General features: G+C 24.8%; 12 protein-coding genes across 12 annotated transcripts; 7 read left to right on the top strand and 5 right to left on the bottom strand.

The window, feature by feature from the left end:
• Positions 1 to 54: 54 nt before the first annotated feature.
• DICPUDRAFT_153755 (uncharacterized protein) lies at positions 55 to 1158 on the top strand (the record flags this gene model as incomplete). The annotated part of the gene is made up of 1 exon (XM_003289343.1): positions 55 to 1158. The coding sequence occupies one exon, from the start codon at positions 55 to 57 to the stop codon at positions 1156 to 1158; it is 1104 nt and encodes a 367-aa protein (XP_003289391.1).
• Positions 1159 to 1261: 103 nt separating this feature from the next.
• On the bottom strand, positions 1262 to 4411 carry DICPUDRAFT_98341 (uncharacterized protein). The gene is made up of 4 exons (XM_003289333.1): positions 3752 to 4411; positions 3093 to 3457; positions 2545 to 2846; positions 1262 to 2289 (listed from the first exon to the last, which is right to left on the bottom strand). Exons 1-4 carry the CDS (start codon positions 4338 to 4340, stop codon positions 1293 to 1295), a joined length of 2253 nt encoding a protein of 750 aa, XP_003289381.1. The 5' UTR covers positions 4341 to 4411; the 3' UTR covers positions 1262 to 1292.
• An 865-nt stretch (positions 4412 to 5276) lies between these two features.
• Positions 5277 to 6389, top strand: DICPUDRAFT_88482 (uncharacterized protein; the record flags this gene model as incomplete). Its single annotated transcript, XM_003289342.1, has 3 exons — positions 5277 to 6006; positions 6097 to 6202; positions 6299 to 6389. 3 exons carry the CDS (start codon positions 5277 to 5279, stop codon positions 6387 to 6389), a joined length of 927 nt encoding a protein of 308 aa, XP_003289390.1.
• An 84-nt stretch (positions 6390 to 6473) lies between these two features.
• DICPUDRAFT_56059 (uncharacterized protein) lies at positions 6474 to 7200 on the bottom strand (the record flags this gene model as incomplete). Its single annotated transcript, XM_003289332.1, has 2 exons — positions 6474 to 6875; positions 6979 to 7200. 2 exons carry the CDS (start codon positions 7198 to 7200, stop codon positions 6534 to 6536), a joined length of 564 nt encoding a protein of 187 aa, XP_003289380.1. The 3' UTR covers positions 6474 to 6533.
• Positions 7201 to 8620: 1420 nt separating this feature from the next.
• On the top strand, positions 8621 to 8821 carry DICPUDRAFT_35633 (uncharacterized protein; the record flags this gene model as incomplete). Its single annotated transcript, XM_003289341.1, has 1 exon — positions 8621 to 8821. A coding segment is annotated over one exon (201 nt), but the record flags the coding sequence as incomplete, so codon positions are not given.
• A 110-nt stretch (positions 8822 to 8931) lies between these two features.
• Positions 8932 to 11569, bottom strand: DICPUDRAFT_94882 (uncharacterized protein; the record flags this gene model as incomplete). Its single annotated transcript, XM_003289331.1, has 4 exons — positions 8932 to 9365; positions 9456 to 10037; positions 10120 to 10685; positions 10790 to 11569. 4 exons carry the CDS (start codon positions 11567 to 11569, stop codon positions 9080 to 9082), a joined length of 2214 nt encoding a protein of 737 aa, XP_003289379.1. The 3' UTR covers positions 8932 to 9079.
• A 291-nt stretch (positions 11570 to 11860) lies between these two features.
• On the bottom strand, positions 11861 to 13862 carry DICPUDRAFT_92282 (uncharacterized protein). The gene has a single exon (XM_003289330.1). It carries the CDS (start codon positions 13768 to 13770, stop codon positions 11926 to 11928), a length of 1845 nt encoding a protein of 614 aa, XP_003289378.1. The 5' UTR covers positions 13771 to 13862; the 3' UTR covers positions 11861 to 11925.
• A 478-nt stretch (positions 13863 to 14340) lies between these two features.
• DICPUDRAFT_80147 (uncharacterized protein) lies at positions 14341 to 14877 on the top strand (the record flags this gene model as incomplete). The annotated part of the gene is made up of 1 exon (XM_003289340.1): positions 14341 to 14877. One exon carries the CDS (start codon positions 14341 to 14343, stop codon positions 14875 to 14877), a length of 537 nt encoding a protein of 178 aa, XP_003289388.1.
• Positions 14878 to 15042: 165 nt separating this feature from the next.
• On the top strand, positions 15043 to 16041 carry DICPUDRAFT_80146 (uncharacterized protein; the record flags this gene model as incomplete). The annotated part of the gene is made up of 1 exon (XM_003289339.1): positions 15043 to 16041. The coding sequence occupies one exon, from the start codon at positions 15043 to 15045 to the stop codon at positions 16039 to 16041; it is 999 nt and encodes a 332-aa protein (XP_003289387.1).
• Positions 16042 to 16784: 743 nt separating this feature from the next.
• DICPUDRAFT_153747 (uncharacterized protein) lies at positions 16785 to 17765 on the top strand (the record flags this gene model as incomplete). Its single annotated transcript, XM_003289338.1, has 2 exons — positions 16785 to 17514; positions 17590 to 17765. 2 exons carry the CDS (start codon positions 16785 to 16787, stop codon positions 17763 to 17765), a joined length of 906 nt encoding a protein of 301 aa, XP_003289386.1.
• Positions 17766 to 18495: 730 nt separating this feature from the next.
• Positions 18496 to 20951, top strand: DICPUDRAFT_153746 (uncharacterized protein; the record flags this gene model as incomplete). Its single annotated transcript, XM_003289337.1, has 3 exons — positions 18496 to 19228; positions 19311 to 19436; positions 20089 to 20951. 3 exons carry the CDS (start codon positions 18496 to 18498, stop codon positions 20949 to 20951), a joined length of 1722 nt encoding a protein of 573 aa, XP_003289385.1.
• A 103-nt stretch (positions 20952 to 21054) lies between these two features.
• DICPUDRAFT_153745 (uncharacterized protein) lies at positions 21055 to 22197 on the bottom strand (the record flags this gene model as incomplete). The annotated part of the gene is made up of 2 exons (XM_003289329.1): positions 21055 to 21819; positions 21904 to 22197. 2 exons carry the CDS (start codon positions 22195 to 22197, stop codon positions 21055 to 21057), a joined length of 1059 nt encoding a protein of 352 aa, XP_003289377.1.
• Positions 22198 to 22338: the final 141 nt, after the last annotated feature.

The following is a 22338-nucleotide window of genomic DNA, read 5'->3' as shown; positions in this document are numbered from 1 at the left end:
CCAATTCCAATTGATGCAGATGATCAACAATATATACCAAATAGACTTCACCAAATGGCAAATAATAATAGCAATAATAATAATAATAGCAATGGCAATAATAGTAATAATCATTCACCCCACTCATCCAACTTAATTGTTTTACCCAAAAACAGCTCTTCTAATAACCTAAACAATGGTGTTCCATCGCCCTCAGTATCAAATAATTCGACTGCAGCGCAAAATAACAGCAATAGTATTAATAACAATAACAATAATAGCAATAATAACAATGGTAATAACAATAATAATAATAATAGCAACTATAACAATTTATCAAACCAATCTTCAAATAGAGGAAGAAAAAGAACTCAACCAGTAGAAGAAAAACAAAAAAATCAACCAACCCCAATCCAAACACAACAACATTTATATAATAAAAATAATGAAAAAATATTTTTGCAATACACTGTTGGAAACCAAACTGCATCAACGCCTCTACAAAACTATCAACAACTAAACAGTAACAACACAAACAATATACACCCAATGTTTTCATCTCAAATACCAGGTAATAACAATAACTCAAGCAGCTCCAATTCCAACTCTGGTAGCTTAAACAACTCAAATCATAGCCAATCCTACTCTAATCTTTCAAACTTTAATGGCAACACCAGCAACCCTAATAACTCCAACAACCCCAATAACCCAAATAGCTCCAATAACAACACAAACAACAATAGTAATAATAGTCAATATCATTCCAACCTTTCTCAACAACAATCTTTAAACAACCAACAAGAACAATATGATAATGCAAATGACAATGGAAAGAGAAAGAGAAGCCAAGCTCTTTTTGATTTTAACTGTGCTGACGAAACAAACAATACAGCATCAATTTCATTTAGCTTACGCTCCCTGGTAACTAAAATTGAAAGAATGGAAAGAGAAAGAGAAATATTAATAAACGAAAATAAAAAACTAAGAAAAGAATTACAAGAACTTGAAAATTTAGGTGCCAAAGCAACAACATCGCTCACCCAACTAATGGAAGATACCTCAAGACTTAAGAATAGTAAAGAACTATTGGCAAATAGAAACCAACTCCTCCAACAAACAAATGAAATAATTCAAAATCAATTAAAAACTTTACTATCCTGTTGCTCACCTACTCATTAAAAGCAATACAATAAAATAATACATACTTTGTACAAATAAAACTATAAACATAAAACAATAAATAAAAATGTAATAAATAAAAAAAACTTAAAATTAAAATTTTAAAATCAAAAATATATTTAATTGTATATTTATTATTTTTTTGATGGGGTTTTCTTTTTTCTTGAACTAGCTTGATCATTTATAGATTTTTGTAATTTTTCATGAGCAACCACGTTCTTTTTTGCATCGGCATGTTGCTTGAACCAATCCTCTCTTGCCTTTGCCTTTGCTCTATCACCACATCCATGAATTTCATATAGGAAATGCTGAGTGCAAAACTTATGGGAACAAAATTGACATACCCTACCCAATACTTCTACATTTTTACCACAATTTTTAAATCCACAAATACTAAGATTAACTTCTTTAATTTGGATGGCCTCAAATTCTTTTAATAATTGATCAGCTGATTTTTTCTCTACAGGTTTCTTTTTAGATGATTCTGTTGGTTTTGATGGTTGGTTATTAGTGGTAGCTGGCTTCTTTGATTTCTTTTTCTTTTTCTTTGATTTATTTACTGGGCCTGCTGTTGTGGTTTTTGTTGTACCATCTTCTTCCTCATCACCTTCCTCTTGATAATCCTCTTCATTGTCCTGTTCATTATCACTATCATCTTTGCTATCTGTTTGTTGCTGTTGTTGTTGAAGTTGTTTTGGTTTTTTCGAAATTGTTATTATTCTATTCTCACCTTCGCCTATACTTTCATGATTTAGTTTATATTTCTCTGCTAACTCGTGCACAACCAATCTTTCCAATGACGAAAGTGTTGATGGGAAACTATGTGATGGTAATGATGAATTTATAAATGTATTTACAATTGAATCTAAATGAGCTATTAATTTCTCTTTTTCTTTTATATTTATATTTTGATCTTTCATATGTTGTTTTTCTTTATCATCCTGTTGTTTTTTATTCTTTTTTTCTCTATATAATTCAGCTTTTGATTTTTTACCTAAATCGTGTTGCTTTTTAGATTCGTCCTTGTTTTCCGATGTGATGTTATTATCATCTTGATCACCTTTTAGATTTTCATCCCATATATCATCGTCGCTTGCAAGAAACTCTGGCTCTGTATACTCTAAAGCTGATCTAAATAACCCATTTTCTCTAAAATAATTTACCATTCTTTTCAAAGGTTCGTGTGATGAGACTGTATCGATATCACAAACAACGGTAACATGTTTTCTAGCACGAGTAATAGCTACATTTGTTCTTCTATCTTCTGAAAGGAAACCAACTTTGTGTGGAGCAAAACTATTTGAACGGACCATAGATATAATAATTACATCTTTTTCTCTACCTTGAAAACCATCAACTGTGCCAATTTCCATCTTTGGGTAAGACTTTGAAAGATGAGATTTTAATAGCTTAACTTGACCATTATAAGGTGTGATAACACCAATGTTATTTGGTGATACATTACACTCAACCAATTTTTCGATATGTCTTTTTACTACTGAAACTTCACCTTGATTAAACTTGGACTCACCCTCATCATCTTGACTCTCTTCCATATCACAACCGCTTGTATCAATTAATAACAATGGGGAGGTTGTAGTTAATGTGCTTCTTATTTTATCACCATTGCTTACCAACAAGTGATTGGCTACTGAACTATCGGCAATCATTTTAGATTCATAAAATTCCTTTGATGACCATTCCATAATTCTACGATTCATACGATATTGAACATTTAATAATCTTGAAACTTGATCGCCATATGTTTTAATAATACGTTCAAACAATGTCACTGATAAACCCTTATTTGCAGCCTCCATAGAGTGAATAGTTGGTGGTAATTGTTGATGATCACCAGCTAATAATAATTTGTAACCTTTTTGAATTGGTATCCAACAACTTGCCTCCAATGCTTGAGCAGATTCATCAATTACTACCCAATCGAAATCATCATTACCTCTTATAGATGAATCTGATGCACCAGTATTTGTAGATAAAATAATATTTGAACTTTTAATAACCTGTTCAACCAATGATTTTTCACGGTGTCTTAAGTCAATACGTAGCTGTTTAATCTGTGATTGGGTTGATTTTCTTTCTGATGGTAATTTAAAAGTTTTAATTTTCTTTGTTAAATCTGAAATCTCTTGTCTTAAATCTCTAATAACCTGAGCATTTTCACCATTTTTTGTTTTGTGGTCTAATGTGTGCTTTAATAATTGTGGAAGAATTCTAGTTGGATGACCGATTCTAGTTGGATTAATCATTGAACATTGATCTGGATAACGCTGTTTATACTCTAAAAGCTTTTCTAAAATATTGTCCACTGAAAGATTTGATGGGCCACATGCCAATACTCTTTTACCACTCTTTACTAATTGAACTATAAATTCGACTACTGTTGTTGTTTTACCAGTACCTGGGGGACCATGAATCAAAGCTAAATCGTTTGATGACAATGAGAATTTAATTGCATCCAGTTGTGATTGGTTTAATGATTGTGAAATTGGTTTAAATGATTTTATGATTGCTGAATGATCATTGAATGTTGGTTTTGCTCCATTGAATAATATATCTACGACCCTATTATCACTGTATTGGCCACTTTCACCATGGTAACTAGATTTTAACTTTTCCAAAGCCTCCTTTATCTTTTTGTAGGTTACATCATTGGCGAGCTTATCGATTGCAAATAACATTGAATCATATTGATCGTCTAATAATGCACTTGCACTTAACTGTCCCTCCTTATCTGATGAATCTAGATCATCCACAGCCACAACCAACTTTAAAGAGTCTACTTTATATACAACACCAGTTACCAAATGATTTGTACCCGGTTTAGACTTTGAACCTCTAATACCAACTATATCACCCGGGGTAAATTTATGTGGTGGTAATTCATTTGGTAAACGGTCATCATTATTTGTATTATTTGCACCACTATTATCTTTATTTGCATTATTGGTTGAAGAATTTGTGTATTCTGGTGGAACAAACTTTAACAATGATCTACCTCCTAAACCACTAGAAATCGAATCGATTCTAACCTTTTTAATTGTTACACCTTTTAATTCTAATTGTTTATTCGATAATGTTGAAAAATTTTCAATCGATTCATTTACTTCTGATTCTTTTTCAATATCAAGTAATTCTAATGTATTTTTAATATAATTTTCCATTTTTAAAAAAAAAATAAAAAATAAAACAATAAAAAAATAATAAAATAAAAAACTATGCACAATTATTATTTACTTATTTATTTATTTATTTAATTTGATCCAAAAATGAAAATAAAAAAATTAAATTAAAAAAAAATTAAAAAATATTTTAAAAAAAAAATTTTTAAAAATTTATATGAGTAAATTCATGGAATTGGTAATTTTAATTTGGTATAAAGTCCAAACTTGTTGTTTATATTAATAGATATGGTGTTTATTTTTATCTTTATTAATTTATTACTTTTTTTTTTTTGATGATTTTATTTTAAGAGGTTCACTAAACCACTACATTTTAAAAAAAAATTTGGATTCTTTTTTTTTTTTTTTTTTCTTTGTTTTTTTTTTTTTTTTTTTTTTTTCTTTGATTTACAAAAAAGAAATATCCCCCTACTATTTTTTTTTATTTTTTATTATTTTTTTTTTTTTTTTATTTTTTTTTTTTCGAAAAATTAAAAAAAAATTATAAAATTTAAAAAATAAAAATAAAAAAAAAAATTAATTTTTTAAAACGAATCTACGTAGATGAGTCACATCCACAAATAAATAATTAAATTTAAGTTATTAATATAACAAATATTTAATTATATATCATATTACTACACATATGTTATGTTTATCTCAATATTACATAATATAGTTAAACAATAATCATAAAGAAATTATATATTTTCTTTAAGGACAAACTAAATAGAAATAATATTTTATAACATTTATAAAATCAAATAATTGTACCTTTACTTTTCTCCATTTATAATAAAACAAATATAGTAATATTAATAATAACAACAATAACAATAACAATAATAATATTATAATATTACTACTCCCACAACATAAACCCCACCCCCTAAAATAAAAAACTATAAATATAAATAAAAATAAATAAATATAAATAAAATGTATAGAATACTAGGATATTTAATATATAATATAACATTTCGACTATTTGTATTAATAAAAATTTTAAATTTTTATTATCAATTGATTAGTTATAAAATTAGAAATATAATTTCACAATTTTTTATGTATTTATATATTAAATCACCCAAAGACTATATAGAATTTATAAACTCTAGTATAATAATAAATAATAATAATAATAATAATAATAATAGTAAAAATCATAATAATAATGATGATAACACAAAAATACCAAAACATTTGGCACTCATTTTAAATCATAAAGATCAAAGCAAATCTATTCAAAGCAACCAAGACACTTTAAGCTTTTACAATAAACTATCTGAAATTATAATATGGTCTCATATAATTGGTGTTAATAGAATTACAATTTTAGATAACCACGGTTCTTTAAAAAAGAATATCTCAACATTTCAAAATATTTTAGATAACAATATAAAACCATTTAATAATTTTAACAATGATATAATATATAGCTTCAAATGGTTAAACAATAATAAAAATATCAATAGTGATAATGATAATAATAATAATAATGATATCAATAAAAACAACAAAATAAAGAACAGAGTTTTAACATTAAGTGTTGCTACTGTAGATGATGGAAAACAGGAATTAATCAATATTACCAAAAAGTATATTAAGCAATCCAAAACCAATCAAAATTTAGAATTAAATGAATCTTTTGTAAATTCAAACTTACCAAGTATGTTATCAACTATCATCATCACCTATTTGTAGTAGTAGTAGTAGTTTTAAGTGTCTAATATTCATTTATTTTCTTATATTTATATAGATTATATTGGCGGTATTAATTTTGAACCCGAAGTAGCATTAGATTTTAGTGACAAACAATTATTTTCAGGATTCCTTCCATGGCATGTTAAATTAACAGAGTTTATGTAAATATAATAATACCACCATTTCATATCTATTCAATGGTTCAAACGAAATTCAATATACTAACATAAAATCTATCCTCTTTCTATACACCATAGTAAAGTAGACCATTTTCATCAATTTTATTTTGAAAGATATTGTCAGTTTTTAAAAAGATATGGTAATATTAAAAAAAGATGTGGAAAGTAAACAGAGCCCTTATGTTACATACAAACTATCAAAAGAGCATATTATTTAACAACTATAATAATAAAATAAAAAAACTTTTAAATTGAAATTAAAAAACTACAAAAAAAAAAATAATAATTGTTATGTTTTATGTTTATTTTTTATTTATTTAAAGAAGGCAGTACGATAAAATTTTAACTCTTCAATACTTTCTTCGATATCTTTTAAAGCACGATGACTACCTTCTTTTTTAGGTGCTTTTTTTAATTCTGTGGGGTACCATCTTCTTGCCAATTCCTTAATGGAAGATACATCTATAATTCTGTAGTGTAAATGGTTGTTAAATAATGGCATCTCCTTCTCTAAGAATTTTCTATCTTGATAAACTGAATTACCTGCCAATGGTGCCTGCTCTTTACCAACATGTTTTTCAATAAAATTAAACATTTCCAATTGTGCTTCTTCAATTGTTATTTTTGAGTTTTTGACTCTATCTGTTAAACCTGACTAAAAAATAAAATAGTAATATTTATTAGAATATGATATTCTTTATAGCTTTACCTTTTTTTTTTTTTTTTTTTTGTTTTTTTTTTTTTAATATTATACTTACTTTACCATGATGATCAATGCACCATGAATTCATTGATTCTAAAACCTCATTAGATCTGTGAATTACGAGTTCTGGTCCTTTCTCAATAATATTTAATTCTGAATCAGTAATAATACAAGCCATTTCCAATATACAATCTTTGGTAATATCCAAACCTGTCATTTCTAAATCCACCCAAACTATTCTTTGGCTACGGTCATCTAATGGTTGTTTATTTGACATTCTATTAAAAATATATTTAAAAATATTATTATTATTATTATTCAATAATTTAAAATTTCCTCTATTTATTAATTTAATCATAACAATTGAATTATGATTTTCCAAAAAACTAACTTTAATACGATTTACAAAATTTGAATTCCAAATATTTATTTATTTATTTATGAAAAAAAAAAAAATTAAATTTTTAAAATTTTAAAAAAAAAAAAAAATAAATAAAAAAAAAAAAAACAAAACAAAACAAAATTTAAAAAAGTTATAATTATTTTATTTATTTCTTAGCATTTTTTGCAACATTGTTTTAAATTTTATCATTATTATTTCATATGTTTGATAAATTTAACAAAAAAAAAAAAAAAATGTCAAAAAAAAAAAATTTTAATTTCAAAAAAAAAAAAAAAAAAAAAAACGACAAGTAATATATCACATAAATAAGATTACAAAAAATAAAATAGGGAATAGGAAATAGAAACAAAAATAATAAAAAATTAATAAAAAAAAAATAGAAAAAAAAAAGAAAAAAAGATAATTTTGTATTAAACATAATATATGAATATAAATAAATAATTATAACCAATCAATTTATTTATTTATTTATTTATAACTAAAATTAATTAATCATGATGGTTAAAATTTTTTAAAAAATAAAAATAAAAATAAAAAAGACATAATAAACTATAATTATAACATTTAAATTTTAATTAAAAATAACCAAAAAAAGTTTTTTTTTTTTTTCTCATATAATCATTTTACACAGGTTTTACATACAGGCATTTTTGTTTATGTAAAAATTTCTCAAGAGAAAAAATCACTAAATTTTTTTTCGCTCAATTTTTTTTTTTTTTTTTTTTTTTAAAAAAATTTTAATTTTTTTTTTTTTTTTTTCTTTTTTTTTCTTTCCTTTTATTTTACAACGTATAGTAACATATATAACACACAATGGGTACATAGACTATCTTACTTTTTTGATTTTTTTTTTTAAAAAAAATATAAACATAAATTCAACACACAAATGAAAAAGAATGAAGAGTAAATAAATAGGACATAATTGATTAAGGAAAAAAAAAAAAGATGGTTGTCAAATAGAAATAAATAAAAAATTACGAAAAAAAAAAAAAAAAAAAAACGAGTGGAAAAAAAAAAATTGTAGCTTTCAAAAAAAATAAATACAGGAAAAAAAAAAATTATTATTATAAATCATAAACCAACCACAGAATGGGATTTTAGAGGATCATCAAAAACAGCATTATTTTTTTTTTCGAAGCTAATCAAATCAATGTCTATTATTTATTTACACCAAAATTTCAATTTGTTCATTCATTATCAAAAAAAAGAAATTGATGTTTATAATTTTTTTAAAAAAAAATAATAAAGGAAAAAAGAAATAATTTATTAACTCTATTTATTTTTTTGACGGATTATAGGTAAAGTTCATGGTGGTTTAAATCGTGCTGGTAAAGTCAGAAACGCTACTCCAAAGAAAGACAAAGAAGAAAAAAGAAAACCAAAAGTTGGTCGTGCTAAAAAGAGAATGTTATACAACAGACGTTACGTCAACGTTGTCGTTGGTTTCGGTAAAAAGAAAGGTTACAACACCCAAAACGTCCCACACGTTGCCTAAACAATTTATTTTTAATAACAATAATATTTAATTAAAATAAAATTGTGTGAAACCACAAAAAAAAAAAAAAAAAAAAAAAAAACCTTTTTAAGAAAAAAGTCACTCTTTTTATTTAAAAAATTCATATTTTCATTTTTTCCTTATTTATTAGTGTTTTCTATTTGTGTTTTTATACTTTTCGTTTTTCATTATTTTTGTAATTTATAAAAAAAAAAATACGAAAAATATTTGTTTTATAAATATATATAATTTATTTTATTATTTTTTATTTAGATTGCCTCTTCTATTAATCAATAATGGTTTTTTCTTTGTTGATTGATTTTGAGATATTCTATATAAAATAACAGTTACTAAAGCAGCAAATACTAAAATTAGTATACTAAGATTTCTATTAGTGGAGCTAACCTTACTTGATCCTCTTGTGATGGCACAACAAAGTAATTGATTTTCGACGTTGGAAATTTCTTTTTCAACATAATCTAAAAATCCGCTTACTTGGGTGGCAATTAATACTAAATCTTGTGAAATTTTATCTCTTTGGAATCTATTTTTTGTATAATAGTAATTCAAATAGGTGTTAGTGGTGAAATTTATATTTATGATGATGATGTTATATAATTATACTAGTACTTACTTGTTTAACTCTTTATTTATTGATAAAAATGATGGTATTAAAACAATTTGATTTTTAATTTCAAATGTAATTTTATCTAAATCGTCATGTAATCTGGCAACTATTGATTTTAAAATTGGTAATTTGTTTGGTGGTGCGTGATATAATCTATCAATTAAAAAGTTACCATGTGATAAAGAGGTATCTTTTATTTCGAAACCTAAAGAGTCCAAAAGATATTTTTGTGTAAATTCAGATACCCTATCAAAAGCAGACTTTAAATTGATCTCTGATGACTGAACACTGGTGATAATAGTATTTCTTATGATACCATCAATGAAAATTTGAGAGATTCTGCTGTTGTTGGAGCTAAAGAAACCGAATGGATGGTGACCAAATCCCCAAAGGAAATTATTAATTAATCTTCCATGTGCTTCACTGTATTTTATAGTTGGCCCCATTAAACCTTGTGATTCAGCAATGCCAGCTATAATGTTTCTATTGGTAGTGGTTAATGAATTAACTTCGACTTGTTTATTACCTTTATAGAGTGTACTATTAAATGAATGATTGGTTTGTAATACAACAATTGCATCTTGGTCACTATGGTTTAAAATAATAGGGAGTTAGTAATTACAATCATTATAAAATTTTAATAGTTTAATAATAAAGATAACAATATTACCTTGAATGTAAATAATATTTATCTAATAATAAATTCGATGGTGACTTTAATAATGAAAACATATAAATTGGTAAAATTTTTGATTTTTGAGAAGGTGTATTTCTTTTTGATTTTTGTAAACTCTCTGGAATTTGAGTGGTTTCAGATCCAATGAGACCAGCGGCTAAAATGTCATCTTCAGTTTTTAAACGTAATAAAAGTTCTTTACTGTCAATATAGGATTTGATAATGTTTGTAAAAAGTCCAGTCTTTGGATCCATTTCAAAGCTGGTGTGTGATTTAATTGATTTTGAAAATGCCATCGAGATATGTTTATGTTCATGCAATGAATGTTCAGCAACTACAAAATTAACTTCTGAAAATGGGAATAGTCTTTTTGCTTCACTTTTAATTAAATTTAAGTCCATTAGTTGATCTTGAATTTTGATTTCATCAGTATCTTTAAATATTAATATTGGTATTAAAATTTTTTGAAATAATGGTATATAGTCATATTTAGTGTCAAATAAAAATACATTTTGAATACAATTGATGATAATAGTTGAGATATGTGCAGCAATTTCAATCTAAAATTTAATATGGTTATAAAGTAAAAGTAAGTGAGTATAATGCTCATTTGTGAGTGTGTATGGTGGTATATAGTTTTATTAATATAGTTTTGATTACTTACTGGTGAGGCGCCTTGTAAACTAGTACCACTATAACCTCTACCTAAAAAGTATTCAACTAATCTTGGTATTGAGTCATAGTCAATAGAGCCTTCAGAAATTAGTTCGTCAGAGGATTTGTGTAAAGTTGTACCATATTTCAAAGGACCTGCAGATAAATCTACAACAACAAAACGTCCAGAGCCAACCCAAACTGGTGAAATTACATCTCTGTTATCCATAGTGAATTGATATTTAAATATATTTGAGGGTGTTCTATCTTTTGGGTTTTGAACTTGATATTCTTTCAAAACACGATCTTTATTTGGATTAACAAGTACAACAGTATAGTCACGTGTATTTTTTGGAGTTTTATTAATTTCATTCTCTATAAATGTTTCGATACCTTCAATTGGAACAAGATGGGTTTCACCATCAAATGAAGATTCTTGATTGGTTTCTGATAATGGTTTCATATGAAGTTGTAATAATTGTTCGTACCTTTCTAATGTTTCTTTTGGTGCATTGACAATATTATATTTTAAATCGTAATGAGTTATTAATCTTTTATTTAAAATATTTAAAATATCTTCATTATTGTTATTATTATTATTATTATTATTATTGGTGTTTTCTTCTTCTTCTTCATCATTTTTTAAATAGTTTGATTTTTCGATTGAATGTGAATAATGAATTGGATATGATTCTGTTAATATTTGATAGAGTGAATCTGGTGGCAAACTATATTCGTATGCGCCATTAGAGTCAAAACCAATTAATATAACTTGAATATTTGTAGGCATTCCACCAGGTTCTTCCGCAATTTTATCTTCTATTATATCACCATATACTTTTTGTCCATTATTAAAGTATATTTTAAAAAATACTATGGTAATAATAAATATAAAATTTAAAATTTTCATTTTAAATTAAAATATTGTTTATATTGTTATTTTTGCTATTTAATGTTATAATTGTATTTTAATATTTTTATTTTTATTTATATAATTGTGATGATCATTATTTTATGAAAATAAATTAAAAAAAAAATTAAAAAAAAATTAAAAAAAATTAAAAAAAAAATATTTTTTTTTAAAATAAAATAAAATTAATACAATTATATGATTGTATTACCAAAATAGTCAATCTTTTTAGTGATTTATTTATATTTAAGTTTGCTGTTATGTTTTTTGATTAGTTTAATAAACTGGTAGTACATGGGGTCTAAATTATCAAGGAATTTTGTACTTGTGTCAATTGTAACTTCAATTACCTTCAAGCTGTAAAAGTTGTATGTTTTAGTTTCACCCACATCGCCATTTTCATCATCGTTATTTTGAAGTGTTGTAATTGTGGTTTGAAGTGTTGGGTTCGCACCATTGATGATCAGGCATTCCAAATTCTTAAAATAATCTAAATATAAAACCTTGTTAAACTCTTTGCCCAGTTCTAAAGTCTGTATTCTATTGTTTAAAGGTAAGTCTTTTTCTAATATTTCTTGGTTAAATTCAAAGTCAAATATTAGTTTCTTTAAATTTACAAAGTTCTGTAGAGATAGACACGATAGCTGGGCATTGAAGAATACTGGTAGTGCCAATGCTTCTAATTGTTCTGGGGTATGTTCAAATTGCTTTATGTATCTGTTTATGTTTTCGCATTTAATAAGGGTCTTTGGGTTATTTGACAACACTATTGGGTGTTCATAGTTTGAATTTTTTATTACAAGTAGTTCTACACTGGATGGAATCGAATCTGGATGTATAATTTGACTGAAGCAGCACCCGAAAATAACAGTTTTAAGGTTACCAGACCTTGGTAAAACGTTTATACCAATTGGTTGGTTATAAGAAGCGCCAAAGTTAATGTATTTTAACGAGTTTGGGAATATGTTGTCTTCTATAAGAGGGTAACCAGCGTTATCAAATGATGCAAAGGTACTTTGGAAATTAAGATTTACGAGACCTTTCGGTAGAAGCCATGGTAGCAATCTTTCATTGCAATTACGAAATGATAAGCTTTTCAAACATTTTGGAAGAATTGAAATACCAAATTTATCAATGATGGGTGTGTTATTACCGAGTACGAGTGATGTTATGTTGCTTGTAATTAGTTTGTGTGATAGTTGTTGGTAATGGTATATCTGGTCATTTATTATTAGCGTCGAAATTGAAAGGTGTTCGAGGGATGATGGCAGTGCATTCTCTTTAATAAACGATCTATAGACCCTTAGTGTCAATATCTTTAGCGTTGGTGGCAGTTTGAAGTTAAGCTCTTTGCACTTGATGTTTAAAGAGGTCAAGGATGGTGGCAATTCAAAGTCATTTGGAAGTTCCAGGTCGAAAATACTGTCAAAGTTTAGGGTAAGCAAGCCTTTGGGTAAAAATCCTCTCTTGATTGGGAATTGGTCATTTATAATTTGTAAATGAAAGGTAAGCTCCAGCAACGAGTCTGGTAAAGAGTTTTCGGTAATTGTGTTGTTATTTCTGACGCTGTACGAAAACTTTTTTAAATTTTTTGGTAAAACATCTTGAAGTATTTCAAAAGTGTATCCATAGAGCTTTAGGTCTGTAATGGAGGCTGGTAATGTGTTTGGTGGGATCTCTATAGTGCATTCGTTACCGTAAATACAAAGAGTATGAAGATTGTAGGCATCCTTCAAAATGGACTGGTCGTAATACGATGGTATATGAATAAGTTGTATCCAGCTGGGTATTTTGGCATTAGTTCGGACCATGTCTTTCTTGATGCTGTTATCGATAATTACTTGGCTTAGATATTCCTTGTTTTTGAATTTCAGCAACGACTCTACCGAGTCAAATGTTCTGATGCCAAAAAATATGTTGTAAACCTTCAAATAGTATAGTATTAACTTCCTTAAATAAATATTTTTCCACACTAAATTAAAATATTTATTTAATTTATTTTGATAATTATTTTCATCTTCGAAATTTTCTCTTTTTCTTTTTAATATAATTGGTTGTTCCTTTTCTATATTGTTGTTCATTTCTTTTAAATATATAAGTTTTTTTTTTTTTTATAATTACAATATTTTTTTTTTTTTTTATCATAAAATAATTTATAATAAAAAAAAAATCAAAATTATAATTACTTATTATATATATAAATTTATAATAAAAAAAAAAAATTAAAAAAATAAACACAAAAAAACCACCACCATTATAATATTAATTTAATTTAAATTTAAATATTGTTTTTTTTTTTTTCTTTATTTTAATATTTAAATTTATTTTTAAATCGATTAAATAGGTAAAAATGGACAAAAGAAAAGTGTTGAATATATTAAATCATTAAAAATTACAATATTACAAAAATTGTTAGGGTTAAGTTGATAAACTTCAATTTCATATTGACCACGACATATATACACAAAAAAGTAAGAAGTTAAAATATCAAGATCTTTAGTTTTAATTTTTTTTTTTATTTTTATTTTTTTTATTTTTATTGTGATTTTATTTTTTTTATATTTTTTTTAAAAACAAGATTTTTTTTTATTTTATTAAAAATAAAAATAAAAATATAAAAATATAAAAATATAAAAATAAAATAAATAAATATGGAAATATTAATTATATCAGGTTTATTAATTATTTATATTTATTTTTATTTATTACATTTTCTTCCTGGTAAAGGAGGTATTTTTATACCAATAGGGGGTTTTAAAAAGTATAATGGGTTGGTGTCTAAAGAACATTCAATACTGTATAGGATTTCTACTGGTTATTTTTCAGCTAAATTAAGAAAAGAGTCTAAAAAAAAGGGTGTAAAGTTGTATTATTCCACCGGTTTGATAAAGCCATTGTCAATACTTGATTTTAAAAAGAGCGCTCCACCAAAAACAAGTAAATTTTCATCAAGTGGCCATTTCCTACTGATTACCTCGAGTAGTGCGGAGCCAATTGCGTACAGTATAGATACATTTATTGGATACAGCGATGCCTATGAAATTAATACTGGTGTTACTTTTATTTCAATTTTCGTGTCATTACTATTGTCTTTAATCTTTAATAGCTTCTTAAACGTTTATTTTTCTTTGGTTCCTGTTATATTGTTGGCTTTCTATTTTAGGTATGAAACACAATTATTAAATTAAAAAAAAAAAAAAAAAAAATAATATAAAATAAAATAAAATAATTAAAATTTATTTAATTAATTTAAAAAAAATATTTTTTTTTTTTTTTTTTTTTTTTTTTTTTTTATAAATAATTTTTTTTTTTTTTAAATTTAAAATTTATTTTAAATTGTATAAATTTCATAAATGACAGAAATAAATAATAATAATAATATAGATATAGAAAATAAAGATATAGATAATAATATAGATAATAATGAAGAAAAAAAACCGAATTGTTTATTTAAAAAACCAACCAAACAAAGAAATAATATAAGAAAAAGATCTGATGATCAAATGTTAAATAATAATAATAATAATAACACTGATAAAGAAGAAGAGAAAACAGAAGAAGAGGATAGCGATAAAAATAATAAAAAAAAAGTTAAAATTAATCAATATACAACAAAACAAGAAAAAAAGAATGAATTTTCATTTGGATCAACAGGTGTTGCAGGGTCATCAATTAATTCAGCGGAATTATCAACAACAGAGTATCATAATGAAGAGGATGAATATGAAAACACTGTTTTATCATCAAGAGGTTTGAAAAGAGAAGATATTGAAAAGCAAAAACAAGCAACCAATGATGATGGAATTTATCGTGGTATGGGTTCCTATTCAACATTTACAGAAAAGAAATCTGATCTTTCTTATAAAGGTGGTGGTGTTAAAGCTGGCCCATTAAAAACTATAGCAAACGTTAGACTATCAAGTAGAATCGATTATCAACCAGATGTATGTAAAGATTATAAACAAACTGGCCAATGTACTTTTGGTGATGCATGTAAATTTTTACATGATCGTACTGATTACAAATCAGGTTGGCAAATTGACAGAGAATGGGAAGAAGAACAAAAGACAAAAAAATCAGGTAAAGATACTTCATCATCATCAACTACAGCAACATCGACTGCTGATGAGTTGCCATTTGCTTGTTTTATTTGTAAAAATCAATACGATAACCCAGTAATGACTAAATGTAAACATTTCTTTTGTGAAAAATGTGCATTGGATCAAAATAAAAAAAATAAAAAATGTGCATTATGTGGTGAGCCAACTCAAGGTGTTTTCTCTCAACCAAAAAAAACAATCGACAAATTAATGGAGGTTTCAAAAGCACATTTTAATAATTTAAATAAATAATATAGATAAATTTATTACAGAAATTTATACAATTAAATAAAATAAATAATAATTATAATAAAAATAGTAATAATAACAATAACATTAATAATACTAATGATATAATAGTGATATATAAAGTTAATATAACAACATTATTTTTTTTAAGTTAATTAATTTGATATAGTTTCACTAGATTGAAACTGTGAGTTTATTTTTTTTTTTTTGATTAATTAATTCTTTTTCATTTTATATTTCATATATGGTTAAAATAAATATATAGGACATATATAATAAAAGGATTACTAAAAGAGTAGATCTTTATTTAAAAATTGTTTTAATAAAGTATACAGAAAAAATAAAAATATTATTAGATATTATGGAAAAATAAAATTGAAAATTATTGCTTATGTCATTTAAAAATTCCCATCAACCACAGTCCATTTTTTTTTTTTTTATAGATTATTTTTTATCTTTTTATAACAAAAGATATGATTGTTGGGAGATATAGTAAAAAATATAATTATTATTATTATTATTATTATTATTATTATTATTATTATTATTATTATTATTATTGTTATTATTATTATTATTGTTATTTTTTTATTTTTTTTTTTTTATTTTAATATTTTAATATTTTTTCATTGTTTATATATTCTTCTTTTAATAAATTTAATCAAAATATTTCTTTATTTTTTTATTTTTTTATTTTTTTATTTCAGAAATTAATTATTTAATTTGTAATAATATTGAAATTTTAAATGGCCCAATCATCAATAACATCAAAACATACCCTTCATTCAATTTTCATTGAAGCAAACGTTAAATTAATTTTTTCAAATGATTTAATTCTTTTTAAAGGTGCAACAAAAAAATTTCAAGACCAATTAGATCAAATGAATGTACAATACCCAGATTCATATGTAACAGGTTCTTTATGTTTCTCTATTGATGCATGGAAAAAAGTAACACATATCTCAGTTCCAAGTGACCTTAAATCAGTAAATACACTTTCATTTTTACCAAATGCTAATCAAAGAGATTTTTTTATTCACATTTCCTCCGATCGTTTTGATGTTGCTTTTCAGTTAACACAAGATACAATCAAAAATTTTGGGAATACCATTAGAATCGAGCAAGAGGTACATGGGTTTAGAAGAATAGAAAGCCGTGATTTAAGTGGTTTTATCGATGGTACTGGAAATCCACAAACTGATGTTGATAGAGAAAATACCACACTCATACCACAGGGGCAACCCCATGAAAATGGAAGTTATGTTTTTGCACAACGTTGGATACATCATTTAGAAAATTGGGAACAACAATCAGTGCAATATCAACAAGATACCATAGGAAAAGTAAAAAAAGATAGTGGTTTCATTCCACCAGCCAATCGTCCTGCTAATTCACATGTATCAAGAGTTGGAATTGTTGAAAATGGCACAAGGTTGAAGATATTAAGACAATCTCTTCCATATGGTTTAGCATCTGGTAATTTTATAGATTCAATTATCACACTTAATTTATTTAAAATTTAACTTACAAATTTAATATTTTTATTTTTAGGTGAAAAAGGTTTGTTTTTTGTTGCTTTTACAAATAAATTCCATAATATTGAAGTAATGTTAAAATCAATGTTTGGTAAAACTGATGGTAAACAGGATTTAATATTAAGATTCACTGTGCCAAGTAGTGGGAGTATATACTATGCCCCTTCAAAAGAAGAGTTGTATAATTTATAAATTTAAATAAATTATTTATAATTTTTATCTGCTTTTTTTTGAAATATTTCTATATATTTATTAATTATTTGTTAAATTTTAACAATATAAAAATATATTATTATTTCTTTAAAAATATAATATTACCCCACCCCATAAAAATTTTTTTAATTTTTATCATTATTTTATCTAGTTTTTATTTTTAATTTTTTAGGTTAAAAGACATTAATAATCTTTTCTATAAATATCAAATAAGAATCAATGAATTTGGATCTTTTTCTTTTTTAATAAACCTCATATTATCAGAGGGAGTTATTTTATATTGTATTGGAATTTAAAATATAAAATAAATAAAAATATTTCTTTCCTTCTAAGGAAAAAAAGAAATATAATTATTTGTGGTGATTAAGATTTTTTTTTTAATATTTTTTTCTCTTTTCCTCATATGATTGGGTTCTTTATTAAAGTATAAATTTCTTTAACAATAAAATATTATAAACCCACATTATATCCCAAAAAATAAAATATTAACTATTTTTAAGATTTTAGATTTTAAAATTGAATACAAAAGATTATTATCTTTTAAAATTAAAATTTTTATTTATATTTTATTTTATAATTTTAATTTTTTTTATATTTTTTGTAAAATTTTACACTATTTTAAAATCATTATAAAAACCATTGTTTTTTTTTTTAATTGTTTTTTTTTATAAATTTAAAATATAAAATAATAATTTATAAATTTTATAAAATGGCACAATCATCAGTTTTATCAAAACATGTTGATTATTCAATTTATTACGAAGCAAATATTAAATTAATGGTACCTAATGATTTAATAGTTTTTAAAGGCGCATTAAAAAAATTTCAAGATCAATTAACTTTATTAAATACACAGTTCCCAAGTTCATTTATTACAGGTTCAATTGGTTTTAGTTGCGATGGTTGGAAGAAAGTCACTACAATGCCCCCACCAGTTGGATTGGTTTCAGCAAATACATTTGATTATATTCCAAATACAATACAAAGAGATTTGTTTATACATATATCAGGTGAACAATTTGATGTTGTTTTTAAGGTAGCACAAGATGTTCTCAATTATTTTTCAAATACAATTAAAATTGAACAAGAGGTACATGGGTTTAGAAGAATTGAAGATCGTGATTTAAGTGGATTTATCGACGGAACATTAAATCCATCCATAGATTCAGATAGAATCAAATATGGACTAGTGCCAGAAGGACAGCCACATGAATATGGTAGTTTTGCTTTTATCCAACGTTGGGTTCATCATTTGGAAAGCTGGAACCAGCAATCCGTCCAATACCAACAAGATACAATAGGAAGAATGAAAAAAGATAGTGCTAATATCCCTGTTGACCAACGTCCTGCAAATTCACATGTAACAAGAACACAATTAATAGATGAAGTTGGTGAAAAGGTAAAAATAGTAAGACAATCATTGCCATATGGTTTAGCATCAGGTAAATATTTTAATCATTAAATTATTAAATAACTCAATGAAAATATTTTAATTTTAATAATTTTATTCATTTAAAAAAATAGGTGAAAAGGGATTATTTTTTGTAGGTTTTAGCGGTAGAATACATTATTTACAATTGTTGTTAGAATCAATGTTTGGTAAGCGTGATGGAAAACAAGATCTAATATTAAAATTTACTCTCCCAGTTAGTGGATCTCTCTATTTTGTTCCCTCACTTAATGAGTTACTAAACATGTAACAATAACAACAGAATTCATAATATTATTTGACTATGTAAAATAAAAATAAAAATAAAAATAAAAATTAAGTAAATATGGGGTTTTTAATTTTTTATTTTTCTTTAGTGTTTCTATTTATTTTTTATAAACCATTTTTTATATTTTTTTGTGTTTCTGAATAGATGTGTGGGATTTTAAATTGTTTCTAAAAATAAAATAGTTTTTCGGGGGAGGGGTGAAATAAAACAAATCAAATAATATACATTAAATTGAATTTAGCTGTATTTTTTTTTTTATTATTGTCATTTTTTTGTCATAATGTGGGTGAATTGTTTTCTTAATCTTTGTTAATTTCCACCAAAATGGAAATTAACAACACACTTACCACTATTTAAAGATAAAAGATTTTTCAATTAAAAAAGGAAAATGGGTTTTTTTTTTTTTTTTTTTTTTTTTTTTTTTTTTTTTTTTTTTTTCTTTTTCTTTTATTTAAGTTATTTATTATTTTCTAAATTATCAAATAAAATAGAATTTGTTTTAATTTATTGTTTAATTTTTATATTTTTAATTTGTTTTTTTATGGCGCAATCTTCAGTTTGTTCAAATAATTTTAAACATTCAGTGTTTATTGAAGCAAGTATTAAATTCAAATTTCCAGATGATAAAAAATTATTTAAAGATGCTCTTAAAGGATTCCAAGATGAATTGGATCAATTATCAGTTCGATACCCAGAATCATTTATAACCGGTTCTTTGTGTTTTTCTTGTGATGCTTGGAAAAAAGTTACAGATTTACCAATGCCAGATGAGTTAAAGTCATCTAATACTTTAACTTATATACCCAATGTAAACCAAAGAGAGTTCTTTATTCATATATCTTCTGTAACTTTTGATGTAGCCATTAAATTAGCACAGAATACCCTAAAGAATTTTGGTAGTATTATAAAGGTCGAAGAGGAAATTCATGGCTATAGAAGATGCGAGGAGCGTGATTTTAGTGGTTTTGTAGATGGCACAAATAATCCACAAACAGTACCAGATAAAAGTCAAGTTTCATTAATACCTGCAGGAAAACCACACGAAAATGGCAGCTATGTATTTGTACAACGTTGGGTGCACCACTTGGAAAACTGGGACCATCAATCATTGCAATACCAACAGGATTCAATCGGAAGGTTAAAAAAAGATAGCGGAAGGATACCACTAGAGAAACGTCCTACCAACTCACATGTATCAAGAACCCAATTACTAGAAAACAATGAAAAGGTCAGATTAAACAGAGCTTCTTTGCCCTACGGTGCAGCATCTGGTGAAAAAGGTTTATTCTTTGTATCGTTTAGTTATAGATTCCATTTTATTGAATTAAATTTACAATCAATGTTTGGAAAGCTCGATGGGCAACAAGATTTAGTATTGCGTGTTTCTGTTCCTGTTAGCGGTAGTATCTATTTTTGTCCCTCCAAAGAAGAGTTATTAAATATGTAATCTTTAAAACTAAAACTTTTTTTTTTTAGAAATAAAAAGAAAAAATAAAAATATAAATTTCTTTATTTTACAAATAATAAAACTTTATTTCTTTTTTTTTTTTTTAGTTTTGGATATTATAGAATGGTGTAGAGTAGTAGTTATTGTAATTAAAATTTCCATTATAGTTTGGTATATAGACATACATTGGACTAGTGTTGGTGTTATTACTGTTATCACTTATACTGGTATTTATATTATTATCAAAAGAAGTGTTATTAACATTTGGTAGCTGTTGTTGTTGTTGTTGTTGGGTTTGTTGTATTTGTAATAGCTGTTGGTTTATAATTGGAGATTGGTTTGTTGGGGTAGAGTTATTGGAGCTATATAAAAAGGTATCAAATGGGGTTGGTGGAATAAAATATTGAGATGGTGTGTATGGTTCAACAGTTTTATTTGATATTGAGCCTTTAAAGTTTTCATTAAATTGTTTAAATTCACTCTCGTTACCTTCTTCATCACTTTCTTCATTATCACTATTAATAGAATCATCACTACAGTTATTGGTTTCTATATGAGTGGAGTTGTTAAAGTTATTATAATCAATATTGATATTGTTAATATGATTTGTATTATTCATATTATTATTATTGTTAGTGTTATTATTATTGTTGTTAATATGATGATTATCATTATTGTGATTTTGATTAATAATCATATTATTATTATTGGTTTTATTTTCTTCTAACCTTTGCTTTTTACTTTTTCTATAATTCCAAGTTTTTCTTATTTTATTTTCTTGAAAGTTACCTTTGTGGCCATTTCCATTGGTTTTTGAAACCTTATTATATTTGTTTGATCTTTCTAAGACATTGTGTTTTAAAATGCTCTGAAAAAAAAAAAATTAAAAAAAAGTTTTTGAAAAAATTAATAAAAAATTAAAAAAATTAAAAATTAAAAAAAATAATTATACTTCTAATTTATATATAGCTCTAAATTTGTTAATTGATTTCCACATAGCTATAATGTTATTTTTATTTGACATTGGGAAAACTGAAAAATCACCAATAATTGATTCTAAATGATTAGAATCCAACTCCATACCTTTGAATTCTTCAGTACTTTTTAAGTCCAAAACTATCTTATTTTTCACTTCTTCAGATAGCTTATTAATTTTCCATTCTTGTAAAACTATCAAATAGCACATAAATGGAACCTGTGAGTTTGATAAATCATTTAAAATATTTGCTTCTGATTTTCTTTTCATTGTGTGGGTGTGCTAAAATAAAATAAAATAAATAAATAAATAAATAAATAAATAAATAAATAAATAAATAAATAAATAATAAATAAATAAATAAATATAATGAATTATGTTTTAATATTAATAAAAGTTGAGCTTTGATTT

The sequence above is a fragment of the Dictyostelium purpureum genome, assembly GCF_000190715.1.
Source record: "Dictyostelium purpureum unplaced genomic scaffold DICPUscaffold_172, whole genome shotgun sequence".
Taxonomy (NCBI): Eukaryota; Evosea; class Eumycetozoa; order Dictyosteliales; family Dictyosteliaceae; genus Dictyostelium; species Dictyostelium purpureum.
Note: the sequence above shows the minus strand (reverse complement) of the source record. Positions and strands in the feature narration are given on the sequence as shown.